This window comes from Myripristis murdjan, chromosome 22 (assembly GCF_902150065.1).
Source record: "Myripristis murdjan chromosome 22, fMyrMur1.1, whole genome shotgun sequence".
Lineage (NCBI taxonomy): Eukaryota > Metazoa > Chordata > Actinopteri > Holocentriformes > Holocentridae > Myripristis > Myripristis murdjan.
This window is the reverse complement of record NC_044001.1, coordinates 27,624,565-27,637,974: the sequence shown is the minus strand read 5'-3', so window position 1 is coordinate 27,637,974 and position 13,410 is coordinate 27,624,565. Positions and strand designations below refer to the sequence as shown.

The 13,410-nt window shown below is 39.9% G+C and overlaps 1 protein-coding gene and 1 pseudogene across 2 annotated transcripts in view; both read right to left on the bottom strand.

Annotated features, from left to right (window-relative positions):
* Positions 1–13,410, bottom strand: part of LOC115380816 (ATPase phospholipid transporting 10D) — a 42,014-nt gene that overhangs the window by 23,969 nt on the left and 4,635 nt on the right. For both annotated transcript variants that reach the window (XM_030082041.1, XM_030082040.1), the window contains 4 exons: positions 9,625–10,007; positions 8,277–8,471; positions 1,652–1,856; positions 631–716 (listed from right to left, as the gene is read on the bottom strand). In XM_030082041.1, the coding sequence (XP_029937901.1) occupies positions 631–716; positions 1,652–1,856; positions 8,277–8,471; positions 9,625–9,911 (773 nt within the window). In that variant the 5' untranslated portion in view covers positions 9,912–10,007. The remainder of the gene's footprint in view (positions 1–630; positions 717–1,651; positions 1,857–8,276; positions 8,472–9,624; positions 10,008–13,410) is intronic.
* On the bottom strand, positions 5,422–6,074 carry LOC115380819 (probable phospholipid-transporting ATPase VA pseudogene; annotated as a pseudogene).

Sequence of the window (13,410 nt, the reverse complement as noted above, 5' to 3'; positions counted from 1 at the left end):
CTACAGTAACCTACTGTATGTACTGTAGGTGGCAGTTGTCGCGAGGTTAGTGTGACATTGTCAGAGAAGAGTGACAATTGACCTCTGAAACTGTCGAGATAAATAAACATCCCATGTCTGATTAAAAGGACCAAAAACGTTTTTTAGTTAAATGGAAGACATGATGAATGTATTTGAACTATTTATTTATAATGATGTCGGGCCTGTTTAACATATACTCTCTCACCCAGATGAGTGCTGACAAAAAGCAGTAAACTAAGAGGGATTTTTTCAAACGGCTCATAGGGAATCATCAATATTTATTTGACTTCACAGCACAACCCGCTCAAGGTGCCGACATTTGGAACCAATTAATTTAATGTGAATAGGTTCTTGGTAGTACTGACGTATTCACTCAGCACCATTAAAAGTACCAAGTTCAGTCCCCACCCCGAGGTGAGAATTATTAATTATACAGTGAAGCAATAATGTACAATACACCATTGCTGTATTGCTGTGCTAATTTTTAACCACTCCCCATTTGAAATCTAAATTCCACCCCTGCATGGTCTGATCCTCCTTTGAACCATGTGTCGATGGACTTTTATAGGTCAGGTTGTGTTGTGTGATTGATGAGAAGAGGAAACTTACATGTAACCTCTGAACTTGCTGAGGTTGTTGTTGGGATTCTCACACTCAATGCGACTGTGGAAGCTCTCAGGGGTAAACTCTACTCCCTGGAACACACACACACACACACACACACACACACACACACACACACACAGTAGTGTCACAGTGGTATCACATTAGTGTCTTTTACTAAGATGCCTTTTTCTTTTTCATGAACAGTGATGATGTGGTCCTGGTGTTGTCATGCCAACGATCTATTTCACTTCCTGTGCGCCAAAGGGTTTTTCTAAATCCTTTGCTAAATCTTTAAGTGTTTGCTGTACTAAACACCTCATTAAACAAAATATCATATTCAAAGGCTCATAGTGAGGTTGACGTTTTATTTATGAGAAAATATTGTAGATGGGCGCCCCGGTAGCTCACTTGTTAAAGTCTTGACTGCAGTGTCCTGGGTTCAAATCTGACCTCAGGCCATTTGCTGCAAGTCATCTCTCTCTCCCCTTGTCTTTCCTGCCTCTCTCTATTGTGACTATTAAAAAAAAAAAAAAAAAAAAAAAAATGCTGAAAAAAAAACTCTCAGAAAAAATATCACAGATTATTATGACCACAAGTTGATTCTGCGTGGATGTTGGAAATTTAGGCTAAAAAATATATTTAAATAATACAAAAAGTATATGAAATCTTTGAAAATTTTTAAAAGTTGCTGCTTTGGTCTATAAAAGTGGCCATGAAATAAAAAGAAATGTACGCAGCATTTGAATGCTTAACTTATTTAAATGATATTCTGTGCTTTCTGATAAAAATATTAAATCTTTATTGGTCAAAGAAGCGATTTTGAAACATGTTTAAAATAAAGGGAATATAATTTAACTTTCTGAGAGTTCAGTTCAGTGACTAAGGACTAACCTGGACCCTGAGGTCACAGTAGCGTATGTGTATTGGTTTAGATGATAACAGTTTATTGTGTTTGCTGTCTGGCTCCACTTGGAGCCATCCAGCCATAAAAAAGTTTCCTTTACATCGTTTGCCATAAGCCTACCTGCAGCGGGAGGTCTGCAACCACCTGTCTCTGTTTCAGGTTGGTCTCTCCGTCCAGGTTGGCAGTCTCGATGTAACAGACGCCGTGGGGGTCAGAGGAATAGAGCAGCAGCATGTCAGCGGGGATGATTTCGTTGCAGGACAGACGAATAAAGTCTCCCACTCGGACGTCCTGCCAGCGTTGCTCGATGTAATCTTTCTGCAGGCTGCAGCAAAATATCAAAATATCCAGTAAGATCCAGAAAATTATCCTTTTGAATCCCAGCAGCCTGTCGGTAGACATTTATTTACACATTTTATATCACCCTCTACACAAAATGGGCTTTATTTATTTCTTTATTGGTAAATTTCTTTCTTTTTTTTCAATTTTTGGCTATTTTGTTATTTTTCTAATTTATTTTATTTATTTATTACAACTTTACACCTTTTTTAAACATTTAATTTTCTTGTGTGTGTTCAATGTGACAATTTTAATAGTATTTTTTACAATTTTTTTTTTTGTAATTTTCTGGTGATTTTTTTGTAATATTTTACAAACTTTTGGGTAATTTTACAATAATTTTATTTTATTTTATTTTATTTTTGGCATTTTACAGTAATTCCATCCTCTCAGTCCAACTGTCCTGAGTATTTCCACCCCAAAAAAATAATGGCTTGGAACCCAAAAAGTTGGTTTCAAGTTGTAACCAAAAAATAGTCAGATCTCAAGTGGACACAGATAAGTCCATAAGAGCAGCATGTATTATTCTAAAGGGAAACATAAAGACGATGAAAAAAAATCAGTGTGCAGAAGTTGGACATCTGGAAAGATGGAAATGAGCACTAGAAAAAGGAAATTGTATCTCAAAGTTGCTGAAGAGTTGGTGAAGGCTGGATTTGTTAAAACCTAGGACAAAATTATCAACAAGTTAAAACAACTGAAGGAGAAGAACACAGACTGAAAAAAGGACCTGAAGAAAAGCGACACTGGATGGAGTACTGTGATCTCCTCCACAGTGGGCTGAGTCACAGAGCAGCAAAGCAGCAGACGGGCTGAATTCAGCCACAGCAACATCAGAGTCAGAGGCCAGAAACACGGTGACACCGCTGTCTGTCGCAATGAGTCCATTCCACACTGGTGCACGTGGGCCGGTTCACTAGTTTGCACCTTGGTTCCAAGAACTGGAAAGAACGGCACCGGTTCAAGAACCAGAACTGCTCTGGTCGAAAAGACGTATCTAAAGAGGCCCTTCCTGACTTTGTCCACGGGATGTTCTTAACGCAGCAGTCCTACAAAATGTCCTATAAAATGTCCTAAAAAATAATGATTAGAATAAAAAAAAACAGGTGCACTATATATAGACAGTCAGAGGAACATGTAAAAGAGCACCTGGGGAGATAAAACACAGAAGTGCTCACAACAATACTGTTCAGCAATCTCTGTCACACAGGTCAGGAAAAGCACTGGAGTGGAGGTGAAAACAAAACACACACATAGACACATAGGGGCGATAGAAACATGGTATATTATCCAAACAGATCATAACTGTGTGTATCAGCTTGTCAGTGTACCAGGTCCTTTCTACTGGTCATTCATAAAGATCAGATATAGCAGCCAGTCAGTGCTGTCTGCATCTAATATGACAGACATGATGCAGTTTTATTACATACATGTTACATTAAACCAAAGTGGTCGTGTATGGGCAGCCCTTAACTTGTCTTGAACTGATTCTAATACAACATTTTGGTGTTCCACATGTTAAATATTATTATTAGGGATATACTTAACACTTACAAAATGCGTTTTGGCCCTGAAACACTTGCAATTAAAAATACTTAATACTGGCACAATATATTGGCAGAAATACCTCATCAAGACTCTTTCACTTGACAAACAGTTCATGTTGAACATACAAAAAAAGAAAACCTGTTGGTCGATTACTAGGTGGGCTAGCCTGTTAACATGATATATAAAGCACACAGCACGAATACAATCAGGGTTAATCATTACACTCAAGGTCCAACACCCTTTACAAGAACTGGCTGAAGGAAACTAGGCTAGAGCCGTTACTGTAACCACAGAGATAGATAGAAATCAGTTTCATCAAGACTGATCAAATGCAAATATTTGTCTTTTTTTTTTTTTTTTTTTTTTTTTTTTTTTTTTTCTTTTCTTAAAGTTAAAACCACCGGGCAGTGAGGTGTTGATGTACCTTAATGCAGAAAATGTTGCTTGTCTAGCTTATCTCCAGACATTGTTCCCTTTGTGGTAACTGGATACAGGCCTGAACAGGGGAAAAATATGCTGAGGAACTAGTACACTGGAGGGTAGAGTGACTCACACACCGGCCAGTCCTCTGACAGAACAAATAAGCTATTACAACCTGTTGTTGTGGAGAAAGATTTTTTTTGTAAAAATGCAGCCATCTTAGTCTTATGTAGATATCGTATCCCTTTGGAATACTTCGGTAACGCACATAAGCCACGTCGGTAAACATGAGCGTGCTGGGTGCAGTTTACTGACGTCACCTTACAGGGTTTCTGGGTGTTAAAGTTCACATTTGTTCAAACCTATAACCTTAATAACTCCTTTCCTAGATCTAAAAATGCCAAAACACTTCCTGCAAATAAAACCGACATTGCACAGGAGTTAAAGGGGGACGTTATTAATTACCTTGTTTGTGTGAAAAGCTTTTCTGTGAACTTATCAAAGTATTTTTTAAGTCAGTAGTTTTACTTTTACTTTAGTACATGTTTGTTTAAGTATTGTACTTCACTATTTGAATTACATCCATCAAGTACAAATCAACAAAGTACAAATGCTGCTGACTCGCCGTAAACATCAAAAACTGGGCCATCGTAGGCTGACTGTGGAAGCTTTCACAATGAGCAGTCAGAGAGGACGAGAAAAGCAGACAGGTTTCACTCTGTGGGTGCTCATTAGACTCAACTGGCAAAAATGAGTAATGAGTGTGGGAAAAAAGTGAATAGTATCTGTGAGTTGGCCCGATGATGAGAGCCAACTCAATCATCATTTACCTGCTTATTCCATGTTTTTTTCTTAGTTAAGCCAAGAGGGTTGTCACTTTAATCAACCTCAGCAATTTTGCACAATGCACCTTTTAAAAAAAATCTAGCTTGAACCTTGTACTCTCATTGTATAACTGCATGGAAAAGTTAGACACCTATTCTTCTGAAAAAGTCACTCAATAACTTTGACATTTAGTGCTTTTTAAACTACCTGTTATATTACAGTAGATTTTTAAAGAAGTACTTCTATTTGAGTAAAATACCATCAAAGTAACTTCTACTTGAGTAGCAATTTCTAAAAGCTGCTCTCTCCACCGCTGTGCAGTGCAACACATAGCTTTGCAAATCTGCAACTGTGGCAAGGTTGTATGCACAACAAAGACATGGACACGATACAAACAATACGTCATCCATGCGGAAGATAAGGCCAGGCACAGTCACTGAGTGGAGGCACATGGGTCCACTGCAACACCAATAAGAGGGACAGTAAAAAGCAAATTCTGCTAAGTTAAAAAATGTGAGTTCCTATGTGCGACTGAAAGCGGCAGACAGTAAAAACGTCCCAAAACCACACTGTTTGTGGCTGAGTCGCTGACAGTGCAGGCACCTCTTACTTCCTCATCCTTGTATCTAAGAAGACTTTTTGTCAAACCAACTTCATTCTAACTGCGTTATTCTCATGTGAGGGAAAAGACGATGGTTTGCTTCATAGACATTAAAGTTTGCCACAACAAATTCATCGATAGCAGCCGGTATGTTTACCCTACCTGCTGTAAACTTGGCAGCGAAGCCCATTTATGAAACGATCTGAAATAAGCCTCCGGTAGTCTTCCCAGAGGTCCTTGATGGCAGTCACTGTCAGCACCAGCAGGATAGGAGCCATAGCAATCTCTGGCTGGAAGGCTTCCACAACGGGAACAAAGTTAAGGGCCGCCAGGAAGATGAAGTAGACATTAGCGAAGCGATGTAGCTGCGCAAACAGATTTTTGGGGAGGAAGGAGAGCAGAGAGTACTTGGTGGTCCTGATCTTGTTGCTTCCATACGACTTGAGGAGTTTGATCAGCTGCTCGTCATCTGTGGCGGAGGACACCACTGTCCTCTTCCTCTCCAGACGCTCGGTGGAAGTTCGAAATCGCAAAGGACACTCCAGGCTGAACATGAGTTTGCTCATCAATGTCAACAACAACAACAACAACACAGTGCCGCGCTCTGCTTTTAATCCCAACAGTACTTGTCCTCTTCATTTCCTGCTAATCTCATCCACCAGCTCACTACCTGCACGTAGATCCTCTTCTCTCTGATAGACACGGAGACGACTATAAGGACACATGAATAGCTAACTACCACAGTGACTGGAATTGACTGCCACTCCTCCAAAGGTTAGCACTCCTTCAAGTCAAGGTTGAAGTTTTACAACTTCTTAAAAGACAGATTGTGTAATCAAATACAGGACAAAGCCGTGGGTCAATAATGACATGGGCTGTGCTGTAACTGACTGTTGTACCATGTTTCATGTATCTAACCCTAATCAGGCAGTGGTAGCTTTTTGAAGAGGCTGATGGACAAACTGTTGGATACCTCCTGAGTTGAAGTCAAACAGCATGTTTGATTCAGCCACCAGTTACATATATTTTTCTGTCGTTGTGACAGGCTTCATTATAAGATGGACTTTACCATGACCAAATACACCCACACCCACACACACAAGGAAATTTGATTGTGTCTAAGTGCCTTGATAATAAATATGGCCGTCACACAGGGCGTCATTCACAGTAAATTACGCTCAAAATAGCAGCCAATAGGAAACTGATAATGGCCACATTCCTGGCACTGATCACATAGTAGTAGTAGTATACTGTTATCTCCTATATTTCATAATATTTCATATGCTAATGGACAAAGTTCCATACCCCTGCATAACACAGATGATAGTAATGGCATTGTCTATTGCTGGTCTCAGATTCTGGTCTTTTCTCACACCATAGGCATTTTATTGTTTTTAAAGAGACAGGGTGTCTGCAGGTATCATCTAATATTTTTTTTAATAAACCCTGTTACTGCCACCTGGAAATGAATTGAAGAGCAATTCAAAACGAAAGAAAGCAACAAAGCTGTCAAAATCATACAAAACATCTCATGAAAGTCCTGAAACTAAATGGGTGGAATAAGAAAGGCAACACCAGGAAATTAATTATCAACTGTGTTTTGTATATACTACAAAACACAGTTGATAATTAATTTCCTGTGGTTACACTGTATAAGACAATATAAGACAATATAACCACCTATCCAGTTAGCAGATACCAACAATCCAGTCTTCCTGCCTGCCACCCAGTGGACATCACGCGCAGAGCGACCCAGCCGGGGAGGCAGCACCACCCAGTTCACATAACTGGACAGGTGGTGAGCAGTTTGGGTGGGGTTTCGAATAAAATGGGTCTCCATGTGAACCATGCACAATAGAGGGGAGCAGAGGAATAGAAGCAGCAAGCCAAGACGTTAGCCACAGCATAGCCAGCTTCATATTCAGTGACGAAAACAACCAATGTCAAACCCAAGTACTCCGTCTCTGTGGTGGCTGCTGCTCCTCTGACACAGAGCGATACAGGAAATGAAGAACTTACCGCATCTTTCTGGATGTTGATAACAGGAAAATTCCATTTATAAACAGTAATTTGAGCAAAACTACTGTCCATGTGCACTTGGTCATATTAGCCTTTTTAGTTTTAGAAAGCAGCACTTGTTGAATCCTTTTCTAGTTGATTAAGGCGGTTAATTTCCAGAGTGTTTGCTGGGGGGAAGTCCACCTCAATGGCAGGAGGCTAACAGTTAGCATTTGGAGCATCCAGCCAGTATGCAGCACTCAGTAACAAAGAGAGGAAGATAGAGCCACTACTGTCCTACAGAACAGCTGGGGGGAGAAGTCAAATAATATATATATTTTTTTTAAATTGGTGACTTATCCCTATAAACCTTTTTCCTGTATCACTGCTCCTCTGACACGCAGTGATACAGGAAATGAAGAACTTACCGGATCTTTCTGGATGTTGATAACAGGAAAATTACATTTATAAACAGTAATTTGAGCAAAACTACTGTCCATGTGCACTTGGTCATATTAGCCTTTTTAGTTTTAGAAAGCAGCACTTGTTGAATCCTCTTCTAGTTGATTAAGGTGGTTAATTTTCAGAATGTTAGCTGGGGGGAAGTCCACCTCAATGGCAGGAGGCTAACAGTTAGCATTTGGAGCAGCCAGACAGTATCCAGCACTCAGAAACAATGAGAAGAAAAAAAAAAAAAAAAAAAAAAAAAAAAAAAAAAATATATATATATATATATATATATATATATATATATATATATATTTATTTATTTTATTTTATTTTTTTTTTTTTCAAAATAGGTGTCTTATCCATTTAAACCTCTACAGACCAGTCTAACCAACCCACTTTGGATTGGCTACAGGACAGTCAGTTCACTCTTGTACCTCCATGGTTGCTTTCTTGTCAGCGGGGAAGTAAAATAATATCAGATCCTTTCAAGACTTTCTCAGACTTTTCAAGGACCTATGGACAGCCTTAAACGACACTTTCTCAATCTCACACAAGCCTACTCACCCGCTGTAGACCCGCACTATGTTGTTGTTGACCTTCTTGTCATACTGGTAGCGTCTGTAGTCCTCCAGGCCATCTTTGAAGGCGATAACGCTGAGAACCACCACCAGAGGAATCATGGTGATCTCCTTCTGGAAGGCCTCGACAACGGGAACCCAGTTCAGCAGCACCAAGAACAGGAAGTACAAGTTGGCAGCCCTGCACAGGAAATAACCACAGCAATTTATCTACCAGATGAATCTGCTCCCACTGGCATCACATAGAACTTTTTTTGAACACACCTGCATTATTGTTGTTTTTGCCTCCAGCTATTTTTAGTGGTTAGTATTAGCTAGTTTTGTGTGTTGGATTTTCACCCGAGGAAAAAATAAACCACACAAAACTAGCTAATACTAACCACTAAAAATTGTTATTGTATTTATTGTTAGTATTATTGCATTATTGTTGTTTTTGCCTCCAGCTACTTTTAGTGGTTAGTGAAAATCCAACACAGCACACCACCTTGAGGACACCATCCCCACAGTGAGACACGCTGGTGGCAGGATCATGCTGTGGGGATGAATAATTATTCACAGGCACTGTAAATTCAATTGGTGTAAGACCACCTTACAGCATCTGGAGGGATGTAAACAGCCTCTTAAAGGTTTCCAGTAATGCTGAACTACATTCCCTTTTTCACAAAGGTTTAACACTGCAATTAAAGAGCTTACCATTTATCACTCCACTGGGTGTAAATAGTAACCAGAATGATGTAATGCTCTGTGTACCCACTGACCTAGTGACATGTACATGTGAGCTCCTGTCTCCTACCGGTTTACAGCCAAATGTTGCTAATACTGGGCCTAAACTGACTGAATTGTCAGAGTGTGAAATCAATTTAAGGCATGCTGGTTTGGCACAGTACCCTGAGGTGCAAGAAAATAGCTCACTGTCCATACACCAAATAATTACAGGTTAAAAAAAAAAAAAAATTTGTAAAAAGATTTCATTCCAAGAATAAAAATAAAAGGGCATATGATCTGATGCAACTGTGTAGCTAACCAATGTCTGCGTTACAGGTTTGCACACAAAGTCAGTGTCTGTCAGTTGCAAAGTCAGTTACTGAGATGTCTGGCTTTAAAAACTCACTTTACGGGCTGCACTCTGTTTTGGAACAAAAGCTGAGTTTCAAGACAAACCTGCAGCATCCTGTGACTCTGAAGGTGAGCAAAACATACAGTAGAACAGAGAGTAGCAGCTTATGACTTCGGAAAATACATAAGTCACTTCCGACTTTTTGTGGGCATTCATTGTGAAAGGGAAAAACATTACATTGGTAATATCCATTAATGGTGTTTCAAAGACAACAAACCTGTGGAACTGCTGGAACAGGTTCATGGGGATGAAGCTCAACAAGCTGTACTTGGTGGTACGGATTGCGTTGCCTCGATAGCCCTTGCAGATGCCTTCATACTCCTGCTGGTAAGGTCCATGGTGAGCCAAGACCTTCCTTCGCTTCCCACTAAGCCTGTGTGGTGAGCCGTGGGGCTCCAGGGAGCCTTTGGCAGCAGGGTTTTCAGGGGCGGAGTACCAGCCTCGGCCCGAGTCTGCTACTAGCAGCTGCCGACATCGATGGCGGACCCAGTGGAGCTGCTCCATCTGACCAGCGGTGACTCTGGCTGGGCTTTCGAGGGGGCTCGGCCTCCGCCTTCTCCTCTGCTGCACCTCTGGGCCAACTGTCACAATGTCGTCATTCTAAAACATGGAGAGAAAAAAATGACAACATACTGTCTAGGTTACAATCAGCAGGGACTCCCAGATATGATATGATTCAAAATATTTGGGTGCCATATTGCAATCCTGTAATTATTGCCGTTTTCTTCATTTTACAGATATAAACATGAGAAAAAAATGTACAACTTTAATAATTGACTAAATTAAATAAGTAAAATAAAGTTTAGAAAATTTAAAAGATAAGAAAAAAATACATATAAAATAATCAGGATGTCACTGTACAGGAATGTATTTTCCGTAGTTTAATTTTTTTTTGACATTTATAATTTATTTAAATTCAGGATAAAGTATCAATTGCCATGGGTCAGCATGGTGATGTTTTTTTATTATTATTATTTTTAAAAAGCCTTGCTGTTATCGCAGATTGTCCCAATCATATCAAGCGTTGGATGGCACAAAATTACCTTCAACTCAATAACTCAAAATCAGAAATCATATCGTTCAGTCCCCTAAACCTCTGTCTGCGAATATAAAAATTTGGGAATTTTATTTGATTCAGAGTTAAATTTTATGGCACAGATTTAAAAAGTTGTCTAGTCATGCTTCCTTCAGATCAGAACCATCTCCACAATTAAACCAATGCTCTCACACTCTAAGTAATTCAACTAAAAGTAATTCACGCATTAATCTTTTTTAGACTACTGTAACGCCCTCCTCTCCACCATAGACCCAAAGTCACTCTCTCGCCTCCACCTCGCTCAGAGCGCAGCAGCTCGGCTTCTTAACGGTTTTATCAGACGACATCACGTCAAACCAATCCTGGCTTCTCTTCATTGGCTCCCTGTTGGATTTACAGTTGATTTTAAGATTTTACTGATCACCGATAAAGCACGTTTGGGTCTGGCCCCAAACTACATAATAGACATGTTGACCCCCTTTGAGCCAGTTCACAGCCTCAGATCGGCTGGGGCCCTTCTGGCTCTTCCAAAGTCCGGGCTTAAATCCAAAGGTGACTGAGTTTTTGTCATCAGGACTCCTCGGCTTTGGAACGACATAAGACACACCAAATCAGTGACTTCTTTTAGATCACTTCTTAAAACTCATATTTATAGACTTGCCTTTATGTGATGTCGTCTTTTCACTATCTTTATATTTTATCTTATTTAGCTATGCCTAAAATATAAAAAACTGTTGATTTGTTGATTTCAAGTGTCCTCTCTAATTGTCATTACTACAGCTATAGCAAAGTGTGCAGTATGCTTCTACTCTTGGAAAGTACTACTCCCCGAGCAGGGACTTTCTGTACAGTAAAAAAAAAAAAAAATAACGGCCCAGGAACTTAATTTAGACCTTAGTGAAAATGCAAACACTTCCTCAAAAAGATTCCCAGTGCCTGAGGGCGGTCCCTGTGGTCAAAACGAGGCTCATGATCCTAATCTCCAGTTTTAGGCGCTGAACTGGCTGCTCTTGGTTTAAAAAATGTGTCCATGTTGTCAGTTCCAGCCATCATCACTTTCCAAAAGCACCATGGGTACAGGTGTTTTAGGGGGGCTGATGAGTGTAGAAAGCGCATCTACATTACATGATTTCAAATTTGCCGTCCTCTGTTACCAGTAGTTGTTTTGTCCTTGTGGAACAAAGATGAAGACGTATGCTTTCTATACTTTTTGACTGTTCGTATGAAAATTTGACAACCTCCTTCATCACATGGCCTCTGATAAGCTGCATCCAGTGTCATCCTGTGTCTATTTAGCAAACAGGGCTAGTCCAATATCTGGAGAACTCACCACAGATTTTTAACCTTCTATTTTTCCTTTTAAAAAAAATTCTTCAACTGATGCTGATGCAATTTTTGTGGAAAGCGTGAATGAGTTTCCAAAGATTAAAGAAAAAAAAATCATCTGATTTATATGATGTAGGTCTGAAAGCCCAAGCCTGCCTCACGTCCTTGAGGCGTTTAAATTTTTGTGCCAAGGCTGCTTCGTCTTTTCATAGTATTTTTATTCGTGTTCTCAGTAATGTCCTCACTTTCTGGAAAGGAAGTCAATCAAAAGAGAATGACACCAGACCGGGTGGCACTGATTGAACATACAGTTTATTATCAAACACACATGACTAACAGCCACCACAATAGGACCCCACAGTGTGACAAATGATGGGATATGACATATAGTCTTGGATAATTGAGTGTTTATATGCTGATTTGTATTTGTTACTGTGTCTTATGTTGCCTCTGATATTTCTGGGATAATGAAAATTTCTAGAGTGAAAACAAGAAACTAGTACTAGTGCCATAATTAGATAGATAGATAGATAGGTATACTTTATTGATCCCAAACTGGAAAATTCCCAAATTAGTACCATAATTGATTACTATCCACTTCCACAGTGCCATTTCACTGGCCCATACAGTCCTAATACTGAATTAGCCCCTTCACACCACACAGCCCCGGGCTAAGTCCACAGTTAGCCCTGAGCTAACCATCTTTTCACACTTGAAACTTGGAATGTGAGATGTCTCCACTCTTACCACAGGGCTAACTAGACTTCAGCCCAGAGCAGGTTATGCCTGATTTTCTCAGGATATCCCCCGAAACGTCAGGGTTAAGATGTGTAGTGTCAGTCGAGGTTCAAATCTCTGTTAGGGTCAGAAGGTCTAGTTTTATAACTTCAGAAATGTTGACTCTGATGGAGACGAATATAGATATAAAATGTTGCACTGAAAATGAGATGCATCGCTATGACATTTTAAGACTTTTTAAGGATCTGCGGACAGCCTGACAAAGTTTCTTCCTCACAGAATATGAAAACCTTCCATATGATAAAATGTGTCTTCTCACTTCCTCTGGACACCCACAGCCCAGAGGAGGCTCTGTTTGGCTACGTGAGTATAACCCTACCGTCTCTACAGAAAACAGACTAACATTTGAGCACGTGCAGCTGCCTTATTCTTTTGTTCTCAGTAACTTAAGTACCCGAAAGGTACGGTTTCCTCCAGAGGACTGGAAACAGTGACCTGTATTTGGTAAGACTTCAGCGAGATGAAGTATGAACTGAAACAATGGAGGGGAAGTTTTTTTGGTTCACCTGACGATAAGTTATCTGACCCAACATTTGCTTAACAAGCCATCTAACGTTACATACAGACCTCATGAGAAGCAATTCCTTAGTGGAGCAAGCCACAGTTGAGTTCTTGGCTAATTAGAAAGCAGGTCTAGACATCCCTCGGTAGCAACCATGGTAATGTTTACAGGACGGCTTGTAAAAGTCAAATTAAGACTTGCAATGAACTGTGTATTATGCATCCTGCTGTAAAATAGGCCAAGGGCGATTAACTTCACTGATGGCCTGAATGTACACTTTTGCACTGGCACATGGAAGGAATACAAAAAAACAAACAAACAAGAAAGCAACAAGAAAAGGA